The following is a 25,740-nucleotide window of genomic DNA, read 5'->3' as shown; positions in this document are numbered from 1 at the left end:
ATTCAGTAAAGTCCGTAGTTAGTCACAATCCATGTTCTGGTTAGAGCGTTAAAAGAGATTAATTAAGTATCAATAATGAACTAGAAGGATATCACCTTCAGGAGCAAGATAAATCCTTTGAATGTCACCGTATGGAGAGAGAATACGCCGAAGCTTTAGATGGTCCATATGCGGGGGAATCCGACTCAAATAGCAGACACCACGCTTATCGGCCTTCTCTGCCTCCTTCAACAACCGCTTCTTTATTTTTTTTTTTGGCACCCGTTTTCTCATCATAGGAATGTGAACCGGTTTCCTTCGAAGCATTAATCTCCTTTTCCTCCAGCGCAACCCAGAGTTACCCTCCAAAAGTTTCTTCTTCCTCTTCCTCTTTATTTGGGGACTTACAGCAACTTCCTCTTCTTCACCGTAAATTGGAGAGGCCTCGCGTTGAAGAGTCTCATCATCGGCCTGGAGATGTTCTCCCAGGGTTTCCGAACTGGAAGCTTCCTTCGATTTTCGCTTTTTCATTTTAGGAACGAATAATGAATTTTAAGTGCAAGAGCAGGGGAGAAAGTGGATTTCAATTTTCAATCAGAAAATACGTGCACGAAAATACAGGAGGGAGGGAGAAGTGAGTGTTCGTGAGTCTCTTTGCGTATGTCAGGGTTCTTAAGCCGACTGCGGAAGTGGAAGCTGGTGGTGAGGAGGAAGCATTGTATTAAAACTCAGACCGGACAACGAAACGAAAATGTCAGCGGGCCACATATCTCATGGTTCAACCGGCGGTCGAACTTGTAACCTAATAATTTGGAAAAAAAAAAAAACACACACACACTACATCAAGTTATTAATACAACACCACCACAAATTCACAATATGTTCTAGTTGCCAGCACAATAACCCCACAACATGTAAAACAATTTGTGTAGATGCAGCGGAAATTTTCTTTCTACAATGGAAGTTGGTGATAATGTAGCATCGCCCTTCTTAAAGACAAACACCCCTTTAATGCATAAAAGCTATCAGAACATTAAAAATAAACTGAAGCTAATTTTGGTAGCATTCAGAACCAAAGATCACAAGATCAATCAAATGGCCACGCAATCGGATTGAATAATTTTTCAAATAGCAGAGAAAAAGAAGAGAAGCATCGCGAAGAATCTAACCTGGAAGTGGGAGGATAAGACGAAGATGAGAAGGGTGAAGGAGGAAACGAAGGTGAGAGAAGAGTGAAGAACGTAAACGTCGATCGATGCTGAGCTTAGTGAAGAGTGAAGAAGACGAAGACGAACTCGAGTCGAGCTCCCACTCCCAGTCTGCTACTCTGCCACCGTTGAAGAAGACGAAGAATGAAGAAGGGCGGAATAGAAAGAAGGCCGATCGACGCCGACCCAGAGTTGAGACTGAGTGATGCGTTGCTGAGACGGCGAGGGTGAGACCCAAGGCCTGGAGGCAAACAAGGGAGAGGGAGAGCGACTGCGAAGACGAGGGGGAGAGGCCCGGTTCAAAGCAGGGTTTTCCAATTTTTCAAATACCAATTTTGCCCCTTCAAAGACCTGCCCACCCACAAATGTCCGTTCCGGGTTCCGTTATTTCCCGGCTCTTTAAAACCAGCCCGGTTCAAAGCAGGTCAATTGGGCCAAATGGTTTAACCAAATTATTTTCTTTCCGGTGACGGTTCAGTCATCCGGACCGGTCCATGCGTTTTGTTGGGGAAAAATAAATGCAATTTCTCTCTCTCTCTCTCTGTCTTCTTTTTCTTTTGCCTGAATTTTTTTGGTCATTCACATAGCTGTTCCTTTTTTATTGGGCCCCTGTTTAGCCCTTTCGAAGTTTCCAGGCCAAATCCTTGGACAATTTGCAGTGCCTCATGTTGTTGATCCCCGGATGTATTATCACAATGTCTCCATCTGATCTCTTTTAGATATATAGCCCTGGCAAAATCAACAAAATGGGCAAGCATTTCACCAAGTCCATTAAAAAAAATTAATTTCAACTAAGATCAGATTTTCAAAATCGTAGTTAATTGAGTTATAAAGAGAAAGGAGAATAACATATAAGTCCAAGAAAACTAATTAATTCAAATAAAATCCCAACCAATTTCAAATCACTAATCTTTAAAAATTTATAAATTTAACTCTCAATTTTACAATTTTATTATAATAAAATTTATAACTTATATATCAAATTTTAAAATAATTGAAAAATAAATAAATTTTTTTTTTAGACTTTAAAATGTAAATTATAAATTCATCACAATAAAATAATAAATTTAAAAATTAAATCTGCAAATTCCTAAAATTTAACACTTTAAAATTAATTAAGACTTAATTTAAATTAATTGATCCCCTTGAAACCTATCTATTATTCTCCCTAAAGAAAACATTAGATTAAATCATAGCTAATTTTCAAAATTATCAAGAAACTACCCAATATTACAAATGAAATTTCAACGGATTTAACCGTGAACGAAGTCAAGGGATTAACCCAGTAATCGAGGCACTATTGAGTAAACGAAATTGTTGGAGACCTTTTAAATCATCTTCACACCGGAACAAATTTATACACCTGGATCCCAATCAAAAAGACGTCTTCCATCAAATTAGTTAGCCGATCATATACCTTCAAATTGGAAAAAAATAAAAATACGAAACTCACGCTACCTGATGTCAACTATCAGATGATGAAACAAAGTTATTCCATATCAAGATAGAGTCTCCCAGTAAATATTAGGAGGAAGAGCTTATCTTAGTTTTCTCTAAATGAATACTTGAAGTGCCTGCGTTCATTGGAAAGTCTACATGACACCCTAGGGTCAACCCATCCAAGCCCCACGCTAGCTCAAGCATCAATTGGATGAACCATTTTACCATTTCTGGATTCTCTCGTCAAATACGTCCAGAAACATCTAGCAGAACTCGTTACAATCAAGCAAGAGTGGTGATCTATCCAGCTTGTGGTGTCCTCGGACCGAATCTTCCGCGGAGGTTATCACAAGTTCTGGACACCAAAAGAAGTCTGGGATCGTCTTCAGGAATCTCACGTTCCTACATGCCAAACAACAAATAAGGATTCAGTTTACATGTAAGACAGCTAAACAGTAACTATACCCAACAGAGACCGAATTATGCAATTTTGCGTAGCAAGAACAAATGTGATTTCACAAACTATCAAGAAATATTGAAAGCAAACAGAATATTCAATCAACATTGAGGCCGCAAGCTCACTTTTAACCCTTGGTAATAAGCTTCTAAGGCAGGGAATGAAGGGACTATTTTACGAGCTCGCATCAGGTCCCATATGTAGTTAGCAGTAGTATATCCCCCAGTCTGCAGTTCAAACAAAAATCACCCGACCACTCATTTAAAATATGGGCAGCAAATATAACATATCTCCTCCAAAGCCCAAAACAAAAGGAACGTGAGTACCTTCTCACCAGCAGCTACAAGCAGGAGATCACTTCCCATCTTGGGATTCAAGAAAAAGTTCCTTGAAGTCATATTTACCTAAACATTATAGATTAATGGTCAGCTAATAGTCTAAATAATTTATGTAATCAGAATGACTGAAGTTAGAGCAACATGCCAGCGTGTCTTGAGCAATTTGCATTCCCTTTGGAGTGTGCCCAATCATCGCACCTTCTGCAAGTGTCTGCACCAATGATGGTTTGCATAAATAAGTGTGCTCTTTGAACGAATCATAACAAGAGAAACAAGAGAGCATTGATTTAACATAAACTGACTTCAAAAGAAATGAAAGCCAACAGGAGAGCAGCCAAAATTGAAGTTACCATGAATAAATACATAACTATCGGCCAAATATACCATAAATGGAAGTCGAAGGATTGAACACTAGATAAAAGTGGCGAAGACAAGTAGCAAGTAGAGATTGGCTGCCACCCTCGTAATATAACACCACCTATTGCTACAAATATGTGGAAAGAATAAAACTTGCAGATAATGTCACTTCAACGTATGCAGACAAAACTTCAACTGACGCAGACAGAAATCTCCTCATGCAACTAACGGCATTGTGCAGCTATGCACTATTTAGCAGATAAATATGCTTAACATCGAGTCCTCTAAAACCCAAGAATGATATTTGTTCCCCGCACTCTAACAAGTAGAGAGGGCATGAAATAACAGGGGAAAACAGCAGCTGCTACAAAAGAGACTGATTAACTACATAGAGATGACCCAATATACTTAGGATCAAATACAATATAAGATGTATCAGAGTTCATGAAAAACTATCTGGTCCCTTGGACTTGGTAAGTTCAAGGTCAAGTCCAAGCTTTTTGAATCAAACCAAAGACACCAAAGAACAAGATAAATAACAGAGACTTAGACAAACTCACCACATAAAGTTCTGGAGCAAGAGGCTTTCCTGATTTCACGTAGTCTTCAAATGTTTGAAGACCACGATCAAGGTCTCCAGCATGTAAATAGCACCTGTATAAAATCGGTAATCATGATACAACAACAACAACAATTAATCAGTGATAAATTGGATTATTTAATAATAGAATTGGCAAACGTATACCAGGAGAATAAAACAACAGCAAGGTGAAAGGCTTGCCACATTATTAATACTGGCTCCAGAGTAAGTTAATAACACTGAAATTTTGGACCATGACATACACCAAAAGACTTGCAAAAGGCAATCAATCAATTCTCAAGTGGTTCAAATGATTAGCACATGAAAACAAACATGAGTCACCACACTGCTTTAATTAATTGACAGACAAATGAGAAGTCAAACTAAGGCATTCCGGAAGTTTTCAAGTTATTAAACAGTAAAGCTTCTGAAATTAATAATCATGAAATCCTCACCTAATTACTTGCATGACGATATAGGTATCAGGAATTATCCCTTCCTTTTTTAGCATCTCTAAAAGAGTATCTGTCAGCTGCCACAATCAAAAATGAAGAATTGAAATTTTTCAAAAGAGATTTTGAAATAAAGAGATATAAAATTATTTTTAAGAAACATGAATCTGAATATTAAAAAAAGAAACCAAGTCACGCATGAACAGGCATGGAGAAAGTCCAAAGTGAACCGGGTGAAGCAATTGTGTTTGGTCATCAAAGTTCTGTCAGTCTTGGTTTTCAAGTCTACTAACTCTATTCAATAAACATCAAGTGATATGACCAAAGTAATGCAATGATGCAGCACTATTCATGCTTGTATAACCAAAGTAATGGTCATTCCATCACTTGAATCTCAGCTCATTATGGGGCTGGTAATGGTGATAGGATCTTTTTTTAGGGGGAAAAAGAGGTCTGCTCTGATTTTAATGGCCAGGATAACTGCTTATTTACATCCCTGCAGGAGGCTTGTAAGTGTGAAAGCTGATAGGAGTTTGGAGGCCACATGCCAGTAGAATTCACTCTTCATGACAGTAAGCATACCACCAATTCGAATCCCTAGCTCAGTTGCCCCTCTTTTGTTAACTTAATCTGTGTCCAACATATGCATGACAAACAATGAGGAAACTGTCTAAAAGCCTTCCTTTAATAGGATGGCACATAAGTGCATTTTTGAGAATTATAAACTAAAAGAGAGCAGCATTACCCTGATTTCCTTTGCAGCAAGTAAACACGCAAAACAATAATGATATCATGCAGACACGTATCTACAAGGTTTAGTGTCACAAGACTAGTCTTTCGATCCGTGCAGTACTTAGACACTCCTCGCTAGAAGATGCTAAGTAAACCTGACTTGCAAGTAAAAAGATACTTTGGCAAAGTTGAGGGATGGAAGTCTTGAAAGCAAAGGATGATTGAGAGAATTTGGGAAATGTGAGAATTGTATTGCTTTGAGAACTCAAAGATGGTTACAAATGAGGAGAGTAGAAATATTTATAGACCTCCTCTTATATCTAGAATGTTCCCGCCTCTTTAATGGATGGTGGAGATTAATTCAATCCTATGGTTATTGGTGATTCTCTTGGAAATCCCTACAAGATATTTTACAACAAATATATAGATATTTACAAGGAGTTCTCTAGACTCTATCTTAAGAATTCTACTAGAATTGTCTTACACACTCTAGCCTTCTCAAGGTTAATCAAGAGACTTTTGGAGGATTTTGGAAAGTTCAAGACCATCGTAACTTCTTGAAAAATCATGGAATGTGACATTAGTTCCATAATTATATTTCAATATCTCTCATCATGTGATTTAATTAACTTATGTCACATACAGAACTAAAACAGTGTGAGACAGAAGATAGAGGAAGAACTATATATCAGACAAGTCAGATAAAAATAACAAAACACACAATGACTTTTACCTCAACATTTTTTAGATCAGCAGAAGCATGAAATGCAGTATGATATGCAGTTAATTGTCTAGCCAAAAATCCACCACGTCTATGAACATATTCTGCTGTTGGCAAGTTGTATAACTCCTCATCTGAAACACCCATCATAACATTCTCAGCATTGACACTGTCACTTTCAACTGAAGACCACATCTTTGATCGCTCCACAAACTCAATGACCTTTTCCAAGCATTTTTAATTATAAGTTTAAGAATTTCTGAGGAACTTGAACATCAATACATGGCAGAAAAAAGAAAAAATTCGTGTTACTTTTGTGGCAAAATCATCTGTCACAGGTGTCTTGTTCTCGTGTGCAACTATAAGCCCAGCATAGCAAAACTTGTTTAATCCAAGGCCAGCTGCAGTCATGTCACGGACAATTGCATACCTGGATCAATAAGAGTTTACATAGTATACCATTTTGAAAAAAAAAATTACTTTTAAGTAGAAACTTTGTTAATGCCCTTAGGAATTTCAAAAGAAGGATATACATTGTAGGCTGCCAGGCTGCATTTGTTCAGGAGTAACATCAAACAGCAATAGTGAAACATAAAACACTAAGCTTTGCAAAAATGAATCCCACCAAACTGAGCAACTTTTAGTGAATGAATTATTAGGTCATAAGAGAAAAGGCTTTAGCATACACTCGATCTAATCGGCCACCAGCTGCACAAGCATGTAGCAAGCAGATGTAGGTTTGCACATTGGGCTTTACTTCCATGTGCTTCATCTCCTCCAAAATCTTCATTTGTAAGGGATAAAAGACGAAAATCATTGTGCATTAAGAGAAAAGAGACCAATAACCACTTTTAATATTGCAGAATTCCAAGAAGGCGTGTCAACAAGTTGATGGTGGCTCATACCTGTATAGCCTTATCAGAGTTCTTGCATTTCCCACAAGTTGAAATGAGAAAGTTGTATAAAGTAACCTATGACATTGATTTTACACGTCATAGATATAGAATTTTGAGACCACAAAAGAAAATTTATGCAATTAACAGGCAACAAGTTTCACGGGGCACATAGCATTCATTTGACAGGAACCAAAATGCTTTATGAGAAAACAAAAGAACAATTACATTACTCAACTCCCAAAAAAGGAATAGACTGACTTCGTATGAGAGTTGATAAGCTGATTGATGACGCAGTGCAAGCATGAAATCACTCATAGGCATTGTTGCTACAATTTAATTCTAAATGCCCACCTTTGGCCTCGCCAAATGTGGTCTTGCTCTCAACTCAAGTCATGTTTCTTTTTACTTGCAGTTGCCACACAAAAATAATCATTTTTTCCATTCCATGCAAGCATGAAAGTATAAAGAATGACAAAACATGCGCAGCTAAATTATCATTCAATATACATAAACTTAATTAAAAAAAATTATAAAGGAAGCTTTAGATTTCCATCATCTAGAAGCTGTTTCAATTGGGAGAGAGCAAAGGGTTACCTTAGCACGGTCAAAATATTTAAGCTTACTGTAGAAGACTCTTAGACATACTTTTGCAAGGCATAATGCTAAAGTATTAGGAATTAGGAATATCAATATATCCAGTTTGTATCGCGAAAATTATAAGTAAACTTCAAGCAACCAAATTGGCTCCTTCCTATCGTGAACAAAGGCAACCACGTAGCCAGTTTTTAGCAAACATTTTGAATGTTTAGGAGTTGGTCCAGAGAAAGGCTGCCGATTACATCATTTAACGCCAATTAGTATTAGATAGCAGGTACAAAATAGTGCGCAGGCAGACATATGAAGAAAGACCACAAGACATAGATTTCAGTTATATACATCAGGGGTCAAACCCATGACTTTCATTTGGTCCCTGAAGAAGAATGCGTCTTGCAAGCGAGAGCCTTTCATGGTTCCAACAATGAACGAATGAAAAGTGTCCCGAATAGGCTGCACTCCATCGAGCATCATATCATCATACACGTCCCTCAACAAGAAATGCCTATGAAAGAATTGAATACCCAGTGAACCAGATATAGAAATTGGAAACATGAAAGCTTTCGCTTAACTGAAACTCTGAAAGATAAAAACAGAGGACCTTCTTTGAGCGGTAAGGGAGCCGACTACAGTATTATACTCAGAGACGTTATTGGCATAATTTCTTTTAGAGTACTCTTCTGTGGAAGCAGCGAAGTATCGGCGTCCAGCGACCCGGACCAATGATCCTTGCTGGCCTGAAAAAACAATATGGGCATGAATTCATGTAAGATTATCGCAGAGTCCGTAATGTGTCGCTGAGCTTCTTCCGTTCACATCTCTGTATAGAAATGAATAGAGAGAAGGTGGACTACCGATGATGGAGCGAAGGAGCTTCATGGTCGAGGAGCGATGGATGAGTCCAGAGTCGTGGCTCTTTGCTTGTGTTTTTCTCTTAACCCTTGGATTCTGACGGCTTTTCCCAATTACCGATCAAGTGGTTTGTTGGGCTCAGGATTGTTCGAGGAACCTTTCCTGTAAGCCCAGTGACTAGGCTTGTGACCCGTGTTGCATTTTGAGATTTTCAATTTCTACCTTCTCATATGAGCTTATGAGATTCTGCGACAAAATAAAGCTTAGAAATGGATCATCACGGTGGCCCGAACCACAAAATAATGAATCATCGCAAATTTTTCTTAAAAAAAAAAAAAAACATTTTAATCCTTTAAATTTTAATTCAATTATAACTCAATCCTTTAAATATAATTAGATACAATTCAATCTTTAAACTCTTAACTTACTAACAACTCAATTCTCAAGCTTTCCATCACTTTATATTTTTGTCCTAGTCATTTAAAGCTCACCTCTTAGTTAGCCTATGTGGCAAAAATCGTTTATAATACCGTTAAAATTGTTGACATTAGCTCCCAACTCAATTGCATGGGGCTTTTTTTTAATAGAATTGAAGGATGGGGAATAATCTTGAACAAAGAAGAACATAAACGCATAAAATAGATTCAGGGAGAAGAACATGAAGGTAGAAGAATGGATTGACAGAGAAGAAAAGAAGAGCACGAGGAGAACTGAAGCATTGATGGAATCAAAACACACTCATGAATGATGATTCAGTTTGACAGAGAAGGCATTAACTTTTAAGATTTCATGTCATTTCATCAAATTTTTTTAATTTTGATATATTTTATCTCAATTGTATATATTTTGATTAACCAGACTAGAAAAATGTGCATTTTTTTAGGTTGCATACTTGGTTTAATTTGATATTTTTGAGCTTAATTTATATTATTTTAATTTAAAGTTTGATTATATGCATTCCTGGACCTTTATTGATGCTTTTGAAAAGCTTTTGATTGAAAAAATTAAATATATAAAGGATAAGTTTCATTAACAACAAAAACAGTACAAAATTGATAAATTCGTCCCAAAATTAAGACTATCATTTGTGATTTTTACCACTGTCAACAAAATGCTTCATTTTATTTATCTAAAAATACTCGGGTATGATGCATATATGTTGCTAGCTCGATCCAAAATGCATTATACACACTTAAAGACACTTTGAGAGCTTTGTTGTGTTAGAATTTGAGCTTTTAATGAGTTTGATTCAAGAGTTAAAACTTTGAAGACATTTGAAACTTGATTTATTTAGTTCTTTTATTTCTTCTTTATTTCTCTTCTTGTAATCCTGTTATGACTATGAATATTTTGTATATTTGTAACTTTTTGATGTTTATGGGTAGCTAAGCTCTTTGCGTTAGAATTATTTAAACCCTTATATGGATTAACACCAAGTTCCTCTACTTTTTTATTATTAATGTCATATATGTTTTTATTTTACTATTTTTTTAATGCTTCTGAATATTTGACCATCATTAAGATGTTGGATTCACTCAATTAATGCTTAAGAACACTATATTAAGTGTAGAACTTAGGTAAAATAGTGGGAAAAAATTGATATTTGCATGTTAAATGGATAGTTTTGCTAGTAAGATGAAAATATGTTTGCTAGCCTTACATAATCACATTAGAGTTGGTATCTAAAATTTAGTTTTATTAATTGTAACAGAAGACTGAATGATTAATTTAACCAAATACTTGTTTATGATTTGGAAGAACTTGTTCCAATATTTTTAGAACCCAAAAAACATTTATGAGAGGAGATAATTTTAGTGCTATAAAATGCAAAAAGAATAAATAATCCTAGGTCCCAATTTATTCTTGAAGTTTATCAATCAATTGCTTTTCTTTATTTTCTAGTGTTAATTTAGTTTGCAATATCATTTTCATCTAATTATGTTTTGACTCAAATTACTTAAACTCACTTGGTTTTTTCATTTAATAGTTGTTTTTAAACTAATCATAAAGAGAACGATATTTTACTTTCATTATATTATTTGGTATAACCCATGCATTTGCGAAGAGTAACAGAAAGAAACTCATGTTTGGAATGTTGATTGAGATCAATGGAGAAGGAAACCCAAATCAATGGAGGAGACTAAATCAAATCTCTACCTAATCCAATAAAAAAAACAGATTCAGATAAAAAAAATAGGAAAAATAAAGCTTACCAATAAGCCACATTGATTTTCTATATATTGATTTGTTGTTTATCTTTTGTTCATCACCGGTGGTGTTGGTTTTTGATCTATAGAGAAGAATGACAAAGATAACTGATGAAAAATGGAGGAGAAGGTTTTTCAAAAATGGTGGAGATCCCCAGCCTACCGATCGCTTGTTGCTAATCTCGTTTGTTTCCTCGCCCATCTTGCTCGCCTTCTTGATCTAAGCCACTCTTGTCATCTCACCCCTGTGTTCTGTTTCTGGGAAAACCTCCAGCTCCATACTTGTTTTTTTTTTTTTGGTATTCTGATATGGAGTTTAGAGTCTAACATGGAGCTAAGTTAGAGCAATTTTAATTTTGTTAAGAATCATTTGTGCTACATTAAATTACTTGGGAGAGAATATAAATCATTAATTAACAGTAGGGACTAAAATTTTGAACGTATAAAAATTGAAGGACTGAGTTATGTTAAATTATAATTGAAGAATTAGATCTTAACTGAATTAAAATTTGAAAAATTAAAAAATTAATTTCTCTCTTTTTTCCCTCGAAGCTCTTCAAGTATTTCTTTTAGTCATAAGGTCTTCAAGTTCTCTGGCTGAAATTCATATTATCACATATTGGTGGACTACTCTTGACTCTATTTAAAAAACAAATAAAAAATATTTTTTAATTTTATTTATAAGGCATGTTATTAATTTTTTGTTATAAATTTTTATTTTTACCTTTCATTAAGTGTTTGTGAAAAAAATATTATTAAAATATAAATATTTAATAAAAGTGATGTTAAAAACTTATTAAATTTTTAGGTATAATTAATGAATTTTAAAGTTTTACTTAATTTTAGTTAAACATGTTAAAATTTGAAAGTAACTTAAATAAAATTTGAGAGAATGCTACATCTTTTATTCCTTTTTATAATTATTGCATAATATCCCCTCCAATCCTATTTATAAGGAACATTCTATAAGCTCTATTTAATCTTATTTATAAACTACGATGCAACTTTTTAGACAATATTTAAAAAATATTTTCAAAAGCATCATTTGAAAAAAAGAAAAGATAATATAACATTACTTTTTAAATTTATTATAATCGTGTCTTCCTATAGAAGGGAAAAAAAAGTAACATGACTTTACTTTTTAGTTTGGATTTTCATTTTTTGTTTAAAATTGTTTTGTAAAACAGAATAAAAAGAAAACCTATTTGATTGTATTAATTTAAAAATAATTTTAAAATTAAAAAATTGGCCTATAGTAATAGTCACTTATTGTTAATGGTGGCAGCTTACAATAATCATTGATCAATATAATTATAATTTTTAATAATCAAATACAATAATTATATTTTAAAAATATAAAAAATAAAATGAAAAAAACTTTAAGAAGTTTAAATTTTCTTATTTTTTTAAAAAAATGATAATAGTTTTGAAAATAATTAAATTCAAAACATTTATCAAAACAAGTTTTTATTTTTATTTTTTCTTTAAAAAACTATTTTTTAAAATAGAAACTAAAAAAATCGTGAATTCTCTTTTAATTGATATTTCAGTTTTATCATCAATCCATTCCATAAAATGATTAAAATATCATATCTTTCCTCTATTTTTGAATATAAAAGAATCTGTTATATGTCTCTCTGTTTTTTATTTTAAGAAAAAATATAATTTTTAATCCTCACACTTTATACATGATTTGTTATTAGTCACTATACTTTATTTTTAATGTTTCAAGTCTCTACAGTTTTTTTCATCTATATTTTAAATTTTCATACTTTTAGATGATGTTGACATGGCATTAATAGTGTTAATTATATTGATGTAAATAATAGCATAATTAATTATATGGTAATGTGTTAGTTAGTGGCTGATGTATATTTTTTTTGGAAAAAAAAAGAAAGAAAAGTTGGTATGTACTCCCTCCAATTCTTATTATAAGACACTTTTAACTATTTCATATATCTTAAAAAAGTTAGTTTTTTTTATATCATAAAAAAATGATATGTACTTTCATTTTTATCCTTGATTTTAAATAATGATGCAACTATATTAATTACTTTCATATTAATCAATAAAGAGTAAAATTAAAAAAAGTAATTTAATTATTACAAAGTGTTTTATATTTTGAATCAAAAATTTCTTCTGAAATATGTCCTGTAAATAAGACCCAAGAAATTATTTTTTTAATAACTAAAAAGTGAAAAAATTTTGTTCTAACTTCAAACCGGAATAATATATTTTATATACATTAAAAAGCAATAAACCATTGTAAATCTAGCCCCAAACTTGACTTTGGAATACAAAATCATAGAAAATGTACCTTGAAACACATAATTGTAATAAACCCAAAAATAGACACATGACATGGAACACACTAAATTTTTTTTTAATAATTTAACTCAATCATAGTTGGGTTACAGCCACCCAACATATTTTTATATCAATAATTTCAATATAAAATATTTTATAATTGGCTTTAACTTACACAATATAACATTTCAGATAAATTTTTACCTCCCACATGCCACTAGGCTAAATCACATTTGTCCATCCCTATACTCCCAACAAGTAAACTAAATTACATTTGTCCATTTTTATACTCCCAACAAGTAAAATAAATAATTTAATTGATTTTTAACACAAGCCAATTATTTGGCCTTATAATCATGCCATTTTAACCAATTCAAAGTAAACCAAATATTAAAATTACAGTCATCCAAATTGTACCAAAAATAGAAATAGTTTAAAAGGCATGATTACATTTATATATTCATATAATTGACAATAAACAAAAAGCCCTAATATTGACAATATAAGACATTATAAATCATAAATCAAATACCCAAAAGAGACAGTGAATTTATGCCACTAAGCCTCTGGGACTTCTCCATGTGTCACTCGTGGCTCTTCTCCTGAAAATTATTAACCACATAATGAGACTCAAAAGTTCTAGTAACCAAAGTCAATTTATAATAGTGTGTACAAACAGTTAAGTGTGTACTTACTAAGTGAGAATTAAAAATAATATAATTCCAACAAAATATAAGAAATATTACAATATGCATAAACAACCATCCTTATATCCCTCCATTAACCTCGAGCCGTAGCCCTCACTTGGTGCTAAATTATCCGACTAGAAGTAGATTAGCCCGAACCCTTATAAACCACCTATTGAGCTCCAATAGGGGCGTATCACGTGGCATATAAATACAACAACAATAGCATGTCTCCTAACACCTTCCACAATAATCAAACAAATTCATAATAATATTGCACAATTATACAATATTATAAAATTCATAATTTTCTCAATAATCACCCAATTAATATGAAGTTACACTAATTACAAATTAAAAACATGATTACCTTGTGGCTTTTTCAATAAATTATTCCTTACAATTTCTCTCCCACTATAATCTTCACCAATAATACAATCTACAAATAACATATTATTTATAAATATTAGTTTCAATTTTTGAAACTAATAAAATAATTCTAATAATAGAATTAAAAATGTAACATAATTCCTAATCTTAATTTTAATACAAATCTAGAGTTAATAATATTAAGTAAAATTTTTAACTCCTCTTTTAGTCATCAATAAACATTAATAATCTAAAAATCAACTTCTAAACTAATTTCTATTATCAAATTTTTTTTATTTTATAAATTCACACCTAAAATATCTAAAAATTAAAAATTAAGTCTCTAGCTTATAATCATAATCTTATAGCCATAATAATTTATTTCTCATCCCAAATAATCATCTAAACCTCAATAAATCAACATATATTTTCAGATCTAATTTAGAATTTGATCCATAAGCCACAAATTCAAAGATCATCAACTAATTTATACTCTAGAATATTTATTATACTACTAACAACCTCAAAAACTATATTTATTCAACATAAATTCATCCCTCTTTCAAATCTTAAATTTTTCACCATCACAAAATTAGAAATTAAAGGAGCTAGATGAATAAGAAAAATTTTTAAAACACTTATTTAAACTTAAAAAGCTTAAAATCTCACCCTAATTATCCTATTAGGAAGTCCCACCTTTAAAACTTAAACACGCTACGTTGATGAACTTGCTCATAGTCGCTTGTTCTGTTTGTGCGCGGAAGAGAAGTGAGAAGAGAAGGAAAATGAAAGGGAAGAGGACATTTGTTGTTTTAAAAAAAACATGTGGGTCCCACATTTCCTTTTTGCTTTCCTTTCCTTCTTTTTATATATCTATGTACATCGTACTTACGTCGAAAACTTCATTCCTCCTCCTCTTTTTTTTATTATTATTATTTTATATGTATGATCATTGCATGCGGACGTGCCGAAAGCTGGTCTCTTTTCTTCTTTCTTTCCTTCCCCTTTCTCATACCTTTTCTTATTATTTTTTTAATAATAATAATAATAATTTAATTAATTTTTTTAATTAATTAATTATATATTTTATTTATTTTAGAATTATATCCTAAGTTAGATTTAATAATCATCTCCTACTAATTTGCTTACCTCTAAATTTTTTTTTAAATTTTTATTAACCTAAATTAACTATTAAAATTTAAATTGGGATGTTACATGATATTTTTTTATGGCCTTGAATCCTACTTAAATATATAATAATTATTAAAAATACACATAAGCTTTTCTTTTTCTTTTTCCAAAAAAATACACATTTATCACTAATTGAAGTGTCACCATATAATTAACAGTGTTAACATCAGCATAATTAATATTGTTGATGCCATGTTAGCACCCATTTAAAAGTGTAGGGATCTAAAATACAAACAGAAAAAATTGCAAGAACTTATAACATTGAAAATAAAGTGTAAAGATCAATAACAAATTGTGTACAAAGTGTGAAGACTGAAAGTCATGTTTTTTTTAATTGTAAACAAAATTATGAATTTTTAAAAATATTTATTACATTTTTTCAAATTGCTTCTCATAAGTTCAATGTTTATTTTCATTAGATGAATTTATTTTATTAATTACAAGGATAATTTAGTTTGATTTTTTAATTTCAAATAGAATTATTATATGTGATCAACTTTATTAAACCATGTAAATTAGTTATTTTCTCTTACACTTGAAATGAAAAGAGTAAATAAATACTATATAAGTGACCAAAGGTGCTTGATGTCAATTCAATCTCTCTCTCTTAAAAAGTATATTAGAGAAAAAAATGAAAAGAAACCAAATTATATTTGAAAGAGAGAGATATTATTCATATTCTTCTATTTTTATTTATAAATTATTTTTCAATAAAATACAAAGGACAATTTTAAAATTTACTAACTCTGTCTAAAAGTTAAATGAAAATTTTATTTTTATTAAATATACACATTTTAATAACATTTTTTCTTTCGCTAACATTTAAGGGGAAATAAAATGAAAAATTTGTGATAACAATGAAACAATATAATTTATAAATAGGACCCCAAAAAAATCTCCTCTTGCTTTATAAATTTATAAAGGTTAAGGTTCAATTTTACTTCTATAGTTATTTTTTAGCTGCCTTGGGTACCCTGCACTCTTGAGTGAAACAATTTTTCTCTTAAAATATTTTTTTGATGTCCAGAAACTTATTATTTTCTACTGATGTGGCATGTATGTGGGGCCCACTTATAGTGACTAGTAAAATTTTGACCATGTTCTTTAATGCTAATTTGTCACTAAACTCTTTTTTCAAGAGTTTTGGGCACTCTAAAATCTTTTTTAGGGGCACTAAGTACCTCAAAGTTTTATTAAAATAAAATTTAATAAATATTGCTAAAGTATTAAATGTTTTTGTATTAAATAATTTAAATATTACTATATATAAATATTCATTTAAAATTTATAAATTACTTTTTAAATATTAACAATTCAAACTAACATTACTTCTTTTTTTTTATATATCGATATTCAATCTTTTATCTGAAACAGTGCTCAAATTATTATGTCTTTTGTGCATATTAGAACTTACTTATATTTTTAATATTTGTTACATTTCTTTAATTTTTAAGTCATTTTTTATAATTTGTTTATCAACTAACAATCTTCCTTCAAAATATTTACAAATTTAATATTATATGTACATTGTAGTGTTAAGAGTAAAATAAAAAAGATAACAAATCAAGACCAACAATATGCCAACAAACATATTTAAGTGAAAAATATCTCTTATTGTATTCATGTGTTAAAAAAATTACGTAACAAAAGAAAAATAAAAAAATAGGAAGAAAAAACCCTTTCATTAATTTGAAGGTTCATTCCTTTCGTTTTTAATATAAAATTATAAAATATCAAAAATATTAAAATATCAAGTTGAGTGGTGTAATTTTTTAAATAATAATATTTACATTATTAAATATTAAAATACTTAATATTTTAATAATATTTAATAAATTTTATTTTAACAAAATTTTAAAGTGCCCAACACTCCTAAAAAAAATTAGAGCATTCAGCACTCCTATAAAAATAATTTAAAGACAAATTAATGCTAAAAAACATTGTTAAAATCCTACATGTTATTGTGAATGGACTCAACACACAAACTACATTAGCAGAAAAAAAAATTAATGGTTAACTAATAAAAAAAAATTTTTATTCCTAGAAAAATAATTTAAAGATAAAATTATCCTATTTAAGAGTATAAAATATTCAACACTTTTAAAAAATATATAGAGAGATAAAATTAAATTTTAACCTGATTTATAAATAAGACTAACTGAAGTATTTTGCATGATGATGCCATGGGAGTTGCATACCCTAGCCAAGATGGCCGACACCCGGTCCTTTGAATGCGTATCACTCTTACAAAATCAAAATCCAAAGGAGGAAAATCTACTTGTTCATGTGCAAGAGCAGAAATTTTAAAGAATTGCATGACATTTTCTAGCACCAGGTTTGGTGTCATTGTAGCGTGTGGGTGGTGGAACAGTGTAAGGGACGCCCACGACGGCACGACCACGAGGGACTGACCTTCCACGTGCCACATAATGAACTGGCTGTTAGGCAAAAATGTGTATGATTCGCCGAAGGAACAGCTCCTTCCCTCTATCCTGTTTCAAGTTCGACCATATCATTACGACCATGTGACTACAAAAATTCAGTGTTTTTTCGTATCAAATTGTCACTTCTCTCGAGTCCCCAAAAAAAAAAAAAAACACTCAAACATGCTGCTGTACAAGATGGGATGGTAACTTCCACTACTAATCCCGACGAACCGAGATTCAAATACGCACACAAGTCACAACCAAATCAAACAATAAAAAATGATCATCTAAAAAGAATACAAAGAATTTTGGGCGGGCAAGGCAGTTAAATCCCAAGGTCTAGTGCTTAGTAGAGCTTTATTCGGGTATTGATAGGGCTCCTACAGATGGGGCACGTCTGAAGATCTTGTCCACATTCACAACATGTCTGCCACACAAGACATAAAACACGAGGTGTTAAATGCACTCTCTTCATCTGATTCTAATCATTCTCGACTACGAGAAGAAATTGATAACCGTTTTTACCTGATGACCGCATCCAAAGGCCATGTCCTTTGAATTGCTCAGACATATGGGACAAAGCTGCACAAGACCAGTTCAATGTTTTAGTTGTAAAAACCCTTGAAAAATACTCCATCACCAAATACCACATTTTCAACATCATGGAAGATTTACAGCAGCAGCAATTTCAGATTTTAGTCGCATCATCACAAATAAAAATCCAAATCGCAACACAAAAGGGACGGGCTGGGGTGAAGTGAAATTAATTATCCAGATAAAACACGATATATTAACAGAGCACACTAGTTTCACTCGATATCAACTCTGACAGGCCATTTGGTTGGAGGGATTTCACTCCCCTCCCCTCATTGGTTAAACATTTCACTCCCTTCCCTGCACAGCCTTCTTCAACTCTTCATCAATGCTGCTCCAGACCAGCGCTTCTCAGATCCACCTCCCTGACTTGTCGATATTTTGTTGGATGCTATATGTGGCTTTTGTTGATACTTTGTTTATACTGTGTCCTATACATGCGTTTCTCAAATACACCTTCAATAACAATGTAATTTTTATTTATAATAATAATAACTAGTATATGTATTGTTTTTTACCAAAAAGAAAAAATGTTTTATTAATTTTTTTAAATACATTACTAAAACATTTAGATTACATTATAACCTGATTATATACTATTAAACATCTTTAGAGAGAGATAGAATTTCAATTTGATAGGGGCAGAATTGTTCATTCAGTATTAATGCTCTTCTCCTCTCTCCTCCAATCAAACCAAACAAGAGGACATTAAAATATCTCCCCTCTCCTCCTTTCTGTTGAAATAAAACATAGGTTCAAGCCCTTTTCATTTCCCACTAAAATATAGAATATTCGTTTTGAACCAACCAAGTAGCTCCACAATAACTATTTATAAGAATGGAGGTACAGCGACAGCCATGTTACAAAACAAATATCTCCCTTGTCCACTAACTTTCAGCCAACCTAAGACCGTCTACCAAAATTCTTGCCCAGTTTTCTTGTATCATTGACAGTTGCTGAACTGATTTGTGAGGAAAAGAATGTGGCTATATGTAATTCTTTTGCACAAGAAACAACAACATAGTTTCTCAATGAGGAACGTAAAGGTAATACATAAAAAGCTTATTAATATAACATATAAACAAATTTCTTGTTAGTTGTTACACAATTTCAAGTAATTCATAAAACAAATTCGCTCCATAAAAACCTAAGCTTTGGACATATATAATTCCATTTGAGGGACTTAGTACCTGATTGTCATAAGTGGAGCTCGGGACAGGAGGAGCTGTGCCAGCTGAGATGTTGTCACGATAAGGAGGAACACTGGGCTCAAAACTAGCAGGGTGAGAAGGCTTTGAAGCTCCCAAAGATGCAGAAGCATACGTGGGTGGTGGGAGGGGAACTCTCTGGGAAGCATTGTTTTTTTGACTGCTACTTTGGACCAATGAATGCAAATGACCACAAAACTTTTTGTCAGAAAATTAAGTCAACAAAACCTAAAGCCAACAGGAACAGAGAGGAGCCAGATGCTTACCCCAGAAGATTAAGTTCTATAGCTGCCTTGTACTGAGAGGGAATTTCCATCAATGCTGCAAGAGCAAACGCTGCCTCTTTTCGTGATGGGGGAATGTTCTTTGACATAATCTCTGTGAAATTCACAAACTAGAGAGGAATGAAAAAAAAGCTGTAGATCAGTTCACAAAACTAGTAATTTTTAGCAAGTTGTTAAGACAATTTTTCAGTGCCATAATCATTTACCTGAAAATTATCAAAGGCCCGAGTTGGGATATTATCATCAAACTCCTTCATCATGTCCCATGGTCCATCTCCAACTCCAACCAATATGATTGAAAGGGGAAATTTGCTGTGACATTGTAGGCATATAAGACAATATATATTTGAATTTGAATAAATAAAAACTCTGGCAGAAATGACATAATCACCTGGCCTCAACGATGGCATCCATAGTCTTCTGCTCCTGTGGACTTAGCCTGCCAAGTTCAGTATTAACACTTCTTGTTACCTGACGCAAAAATCATTGTGCGTGAGCTCACAGTTTATAATAATAAAAAACAATAATAGTTGATGAATAAACAGAGAAAAACGACAACTAAATAAGTCACATGGATTAAAATATCATCCTCTTAGCTAGTCGAGAACCAGTCTCAAATTGAATATGTTGGTTCTCCTTCTCAATAGCTAACTTTTTAGGACGGGTTTCTCACTCCATTTGGTGCTCATCAGTGACTATAACTTTGCCCATAAAAAGAAAAGGGGGAAAAAACTAACGTAGTCTATCCAGGATTATAATACCTGGCCATCTGCAATTATCACCAAAACATGGAACTGACCACCACTCTTCTCAACAATGGTCATGGCCATTTCAATTACTGGTGCAAATGAAGTGGGGCCTGAAATAATAATCATAAGTATTGACAGCTTTAATGCTAGATATCTATATCTATAATAACAAGTAAAATATGGATAGCAAGAAAAAGAGAGTAGAAGAAATATAACCAGCAAGTCGAAGGTGAGGAACAATTTCCCTATACCGACTCAACACTTCTTCAAATCCATTACAAAATCTTTCATCTGAATAGAAACTGAAGACATCTTGATCATGCGTTGATGCTGCCATGACATCAAAGTAATGCCTTTTATCATCTCTAAACTTCAAATAGAAATCGATAAAAAGAAAAACTTCTTTAAAAAAAATCTGTTAAAACAAATTGTATGCACTTTAAGAGAGATACCATCCCCAAATCCAAAACAAGGAATTAAATTATCCTCATCAAATCCCGCCAAGGTTTTGCCAATGATGGATATTGCTTGTTCATAAGGATTTAGATCTGTCCCAATGTGATGTAAGCTTCTTCTGTTAAATGAATTTTTTCCTAGAAGACCAGGAACAGGATATTTCAATACAGCACACTTGATTAATTCTAACTTCAGTTTAAAACATTGCATGACTTAACCTGTCCACTCATTGCTCTTGGTGAAATCAATACCAACAATAAGATTGGAAGATTCGAGGCCTGCACATGCAAGAGCTTCGGTTACCTGCAACAGAAGATATTCATAAACAACGTGTTTTTATGTTCAATGTATTTAATTCAATTTATCCGATTGGATATATGTGACAGAAGAATGAACACACAGTCCTCCAAATTCAATCATATCATATTACTTAGAAAGAACCTTTCTAGCAATCAGTCAAATAGTTAAATTTTTGTTTTTTTTTTTTGGTAAAAAGTCAAATAGTTAAATATTTAGCTCTTCTATTAGACTCCTAAATGCCAAAACAAATAGAAGAACAACAAAATGATCCTCAATCGTTTGAGTTATGCATAATTCAAAAAGGGTAATGTAGGTAAATAAAGAAGTCTCATGCTCAGCTGAAGAAAATCAATGCATCTCTTACCTCCTCCACAGAATTGTAATTATCAGCGATCCTCGAGAACCTCCTCTCAAACTGGTTCCTGTTGTCGCCAGCCACTCTGCCTGTAGCATAAGGTTCATGACCATAGTTTTGGCGAGGAGGGATGAAATATTGCTGCGTAGAATAAGGCTGTTGAGGCTCATAATTCTGACTTCCGTCATAAGCTGATTGAGGATATGAACTCCACGACGAAGACGAAGTTGAACGATAAGATGAACCTCGCTCCCAACTCTCCTCCTTGGAACTTTTGCCCCCCATCAACTCAAGTCAAGTTTCCTAAAAAAGATAGTTCCTGACCTGCTTCTCTCCTTCAAGATACGAGGCAGTAAAATCAACCCAACCAATCCGAATCGACCACAGCCAAGGAAAAGCAGGATGAATCCAGACAAGATAGTCTCAAAACCAATATCAAATGCTTTGAAATAACATATATTAGGGGCTGAAGCTCTAACTTCCCAAGCAAATTCTTTAATTGTACTATGAACCGACTTATTAACAAAACCCACCGACTCAAGGAAAGAGCCTCCACTTAAGTTCGCGGAAAAAGTCGCCAGATGTATCAAAGAAGCCAAGTGCCTCCAAACACAATCAACACACGGCACTTCCAAATATTAATAGTAGTCTAAGTTTTGTTCAACTGGTAAAAGATATAAATAGATAAATAGCATACTAATTCCTTTGGACAAATGCATGGTTTCTTTCTCATCCAACTTCTTCGATATTGAAACAAGGGCAATAACAGAAATAGGGCAAGAGCCAGATATGAAAATTAGAAATGAACATTCCAGCAAGCGGCAGTTTATCACAACCACACAATTAACCAACATAAAGAGGAAAAAAAAATCGGCATTGTATTGCACGGCATGAGATCTGAACTCTGCTTGCCTCGTACAACACTTCCTTCGGGAAAGCAATAAGAAATATATTAGGCAATCAATTTCCATCGTGAGTTGTGACCATACCTGAGCGATGATGATGTTAATGGAGCGTAGTCTAGAAATGAGGAAAGTTCACGCGGTCGGAGCTGGGAAAGAGTATATTCAACGGTAGATCTGATAATAATTGAAGATCCGAATTCCCGAATAATCCTTCGCAGGAGTATAAGGGAACATCAGAAAGCGAGCCCCCTTTCTTTCCGCCGAAATCAAGAGGCAGTCACGTGAACTTTTCGACGGCGGCGGTTTTGAATTATCCCTTATTTTTTCAATATTCTAAGATACCTCTTCCGGTCCTATTTATAAGTTATTTCTACCAACTTCATTAATACCACTATAATAAAAGTACAAGGAATAAAAGTAAGTAAAATTCTAAACATATCTCTATATAACAAATTTAAAAAGTAATGTCCTGTTACTTTTTTTCTCTCATGAAGAGTAATTTTAGAAATACCTCTCAAATATTACCTAAAAAGACGCACCGTAATTTATAAATGAGACCAAATACACCTTTTAAAATTGGACTTATAAATGGGATCAGAGAGAGTAGATTAATTTTATTTTCTCAAGAGTTTGCCAGAAAATTTCCAGAGCTTTTTCTGAAAGTTTTTTTATTTATAATTTAACACTATTTAAATATTAAGGTTTTTCAATGAAAATACCATAGAATACTGATAAAAAAATAAGGTAAACGGATAAAAATACTCAGTGATTGACGTGAAAACCCTAATAACTTAAAATGAGATAAAAAATAAAAATAAGCATGACGTTACTTATATTAGCGTAAAAATTATCAATCCATTAAATATTACAAAGAGCCATTAATTTTTTATGTTAATGTCAAGTCTTCTCTTACCTAGTGTCAGGATTGATAATGATTGCTCCCATGGAAGGCTAGAGCTCAATAGGTGTCATCCCCTCTTCCTTCCATTTTCATCCGCTTGCAGTTTCGATTTTATAAACCTTTTTCCTTGGATTTTCTCGCCCCTCTTCCTCCGAATTCCAATCTTGTACATCATGGGTTCCAAGCCACCCATCGCCCCTAGAAATGTAAAAGTTCTTCAGATCCACCTATTTTACTCTACGATGGAGAAGGAAACGACGGTGATGGACTTCGATCAGCGTGATCCAAAAGCGGATGAGCGACGGCGGATCTAAAGAGGGATGGTGGTCACAGCTCTCGGATTAAGGTTCGATCCAAAAGGATCTAGTATCTAGAGGGAGAGGGTCGCGGATCCAGAACCTTTAAAACCCTCTACCTCTGCCATTCTCCTTCATTTCCTAAGCGTTTGTCAGCATGAGTAGGTGTGTCCGGCATGATCCTCCATTGCTAAGGGTCCAAGTCATGCATTCATCTTCTTCGTCTTGCTTTATCGTCCTCTCTGCTTGCTCCACCTTGCCAGGACCTCATCTCCCTTGGTTTGTCATTGCTAATCTGGTTCAAAGGATCCTGAGATTCTCCTCATTGTTCTTGTCGTACTCAATGCCCTGAAAGTATTTTTGCATTTGACCCTTGTGTTCGTGTGTTTGATTTCTTTATCTGTTTCTTCTATTTTTCTTTTTCACTTTGATCTGCTTTAAATTTTTTATTCCTTGGACTTGTGCATTTTTTTTATTGTTTGTTGTTGAGTTTTGGATTGACTTTTTTCTAGAAATTGTTGTTGACTTGTACAATTCTTCAACGATAATGGTGCTTCTCCTTACCTCTCTGGGTTTCTTTTACTTGTGTTCTTTGTTCTTTCAATTCTGAAGCATTCGTGGGATAAGGAAGAGGCACAGGTGGCAAGCACATTCAAATCCACATCATATTTTATATCCCACCTGGCAAGGAGAGAGGGATTAACGTTGAAAATTAGCAGCAGTTAGTGATATTTATTGAATTAGTTGTTAAAATATTTTTATTACTTTTCTCACGAGTGTTATTAGCCAATTATTTAATGAATATTTTTATTCTTTTTATAAAAAAAAAGATAATTGTATTTAAAAATTAAAAAATGACCTACCTAATTATGTAAAAGTTATGCCCCTTGAATTACAAAAAAAGTTAGACATTTAACAAAACATATTATTAAATAAATAATTTACATTTTGAAAAGTGAACTTCTCCATGTCAAAGGGTTATTAAGGTGTACCAAAAAAGAAAGGATTATTAAGATAAATTACACGCAAGCATGACACGTGTAAATCAGTTGATAAAAAAAGGAAGGAAATATGGCTATTTTGAACACTTCTTTTATTTGAGATAATCTTATTTAAAACATTATCGAATATTAAATATAAATATTTTTTTAAACAAATATTTAAATTTATCACATTATGAAAAATCAATTCTATCAAATCTTGATTTAACATATTGTGAGAGGTTAGTTTTTTTTTTGCTGGAACTAATGTTCCCATTGCGCCAAGCTGCACCAATCCAAAAAAAACAAACAAACATAACAAACAAACCGTGGCATTTGCGGTCCAGTAACGTAGTGTCTTACTTTTGGTCTTGCTGCTAATGGGCTTCGTGGAGCCTGTTTTGCAGTCCACTTTCTACCCAAAAAGATTAAATCTTATATAAAGATAAATGAATGTAGCATCTTGTAAATTTTATATTATAAGTTCGTGATCAGAACTTGATTTCTTGTTCTAAAAAGTTATATTTATGACAAAATTATTTGGTGGGACTTTTTAATTTTAAAATTAAGAAAATCATATACCATGTCACAATCCAGCAAAATATGTCACGTAAGTTAAATAATTCAAATCATGTATAAACTCGTCCTCCCAATGCAATTTCATATATTTACTGCTCCTTTCATTTTAAAATGTAAAGTATTTTTTAAAAAGTTAGATATTTAAAATATAAATTTTTAATTTTTTAAAGTGTAATCATTACATTTTTTTTAAAAGTGCCCATATTGATAGTGATTTTTTGTATTTATTATAGGCCGTTTAATATGGGTAAGTATAAAAAAGTAAGATTAGTTTAAAAATGGATAACTATTTTATTAGAAGTGAGATTCAATAAAAATTGTTTTATATTTTTTAACGGAAG

General features: G+C 32.6%; 3 protein-coding genes across 7 annotated transcripts; all 3 read right to left on the bottom strand.

Moving 5' to 3' along the window:
• Positions 1–95: 95 nt before the first annotated feature.
• Positions 96–510, bottom strand: LOC129297221 (pre-rRNA-processing protein ESF2-like; the record flags this gene model as incomplete). The annotated part of the gene is made up of 1 exon (XM_054935587.1): positions 96–510. A coding segment is annotated over exon 1 (415 nt), but the record flags the coding sequence as incomplete, so codon positions are not given.
• A 2,112-nt stretch (positions 511–2,622) lies between these two features.
• LOC129297223 (pentatricopeptide repeat-containing protein At4g35850, mitochondrial-like) lies at positions 2,623–8,724 on the bottom strand. Its single transcript, XM_054935588.1, has 13 exons — positions 8,609–8,724; positions 8,356–8,491; positions 8,097–8,259; positions 7,170–7,235; positions 6,951–7,048; positions 6,577–6,694; positions 6,277–6,486; positions 4,815–4,891; positions 4,340–4,433; positions 3,568–3,633; positions 3,411–3,488; positions 3,210–3,311; positions 2,623–3,029 (listed from the first exon to the last, which is right to left on the bottom strand). Exons 1-13 carry the CDS (start codon positions 8,631–8,633, stop codon positions 2,928–2,930), a joined length of 1,335 nt encoding a protein of 444 aa, XP_054791563.1. The 5' UTR covers positions 8,634–8,724; the 3' UTR covers positions 2,623–2,927.
• Positions 8,725–17,488: 8,764 nt separating this feature from the next.
• LOC129297216 (E3 ubiquitin-protein ligase RGLG2-like) lies at positions 17,489–22,945 on the bottom strand. 5 transcript variants are annotated; one of them, XM_054935579.1, is made up of 12 exons: positions 22,728–22,941; positions 21,748–22,073; positions 21,302–21,386; positions 21,080–21,220; positions 20,844–20,957; positions 20,640–20,737; positions 20,270–20,349; positions 20,085–20,190; positions 19,861–19,988; positions 19,577–19,760; positions 18,318–18,374; positions 17,489–18,219 (listed from the first exon to the last, which is right to left on the bottom strand). In XM_054935579.1, exons 2-12 carry the CDS (start codon positions 22,021–22,023, stop codon positions 18,139–18,141), a joined length of 1,350 nt encoding a protein of 449 aa, XP_054791554.1. In that variant the 5' UTR covers positions 22,024–22,073; positions 22,728–22,941; the 3' UTR covers positions 17,489–18,138. The 5 variants fall into 5 exon arrangements, with proteins under 5 accessions (XP_054791554.1, XP_054791557.1, XP_054791556.1 ...); XM_054935582.1 differs by having other exon boundaries at positions 19,577–19,754; positions 22,728–22,940; XM_054935581.1 differs by having other exon boundaries at positions 19,577–19,757; positions 22,728–22,939.
• Positions 22,946–25,740: the final 2,795 nt, after the last annotated feature.

This window comes from Prosopis cineraria, unplaced genomic scaffold (genome assembly GCF_029017545.1).
Source record: "Prosopis cineraria cultivar Desert tree isolate PC_DT_omini unplaced genomic scaffold, ASM2901754v1 PC469, whole genome shotgun sequence".
Lineage (NCBI taxonomy): Eukaryota > Viridiplantae > Streptophyta > Magnoliopsida > Fabales > Fabaceae > Prosopis > Prosopis cineraria.
This window is presented reverse-complemented; position numbering and strand designations above follow the sequence as displayed.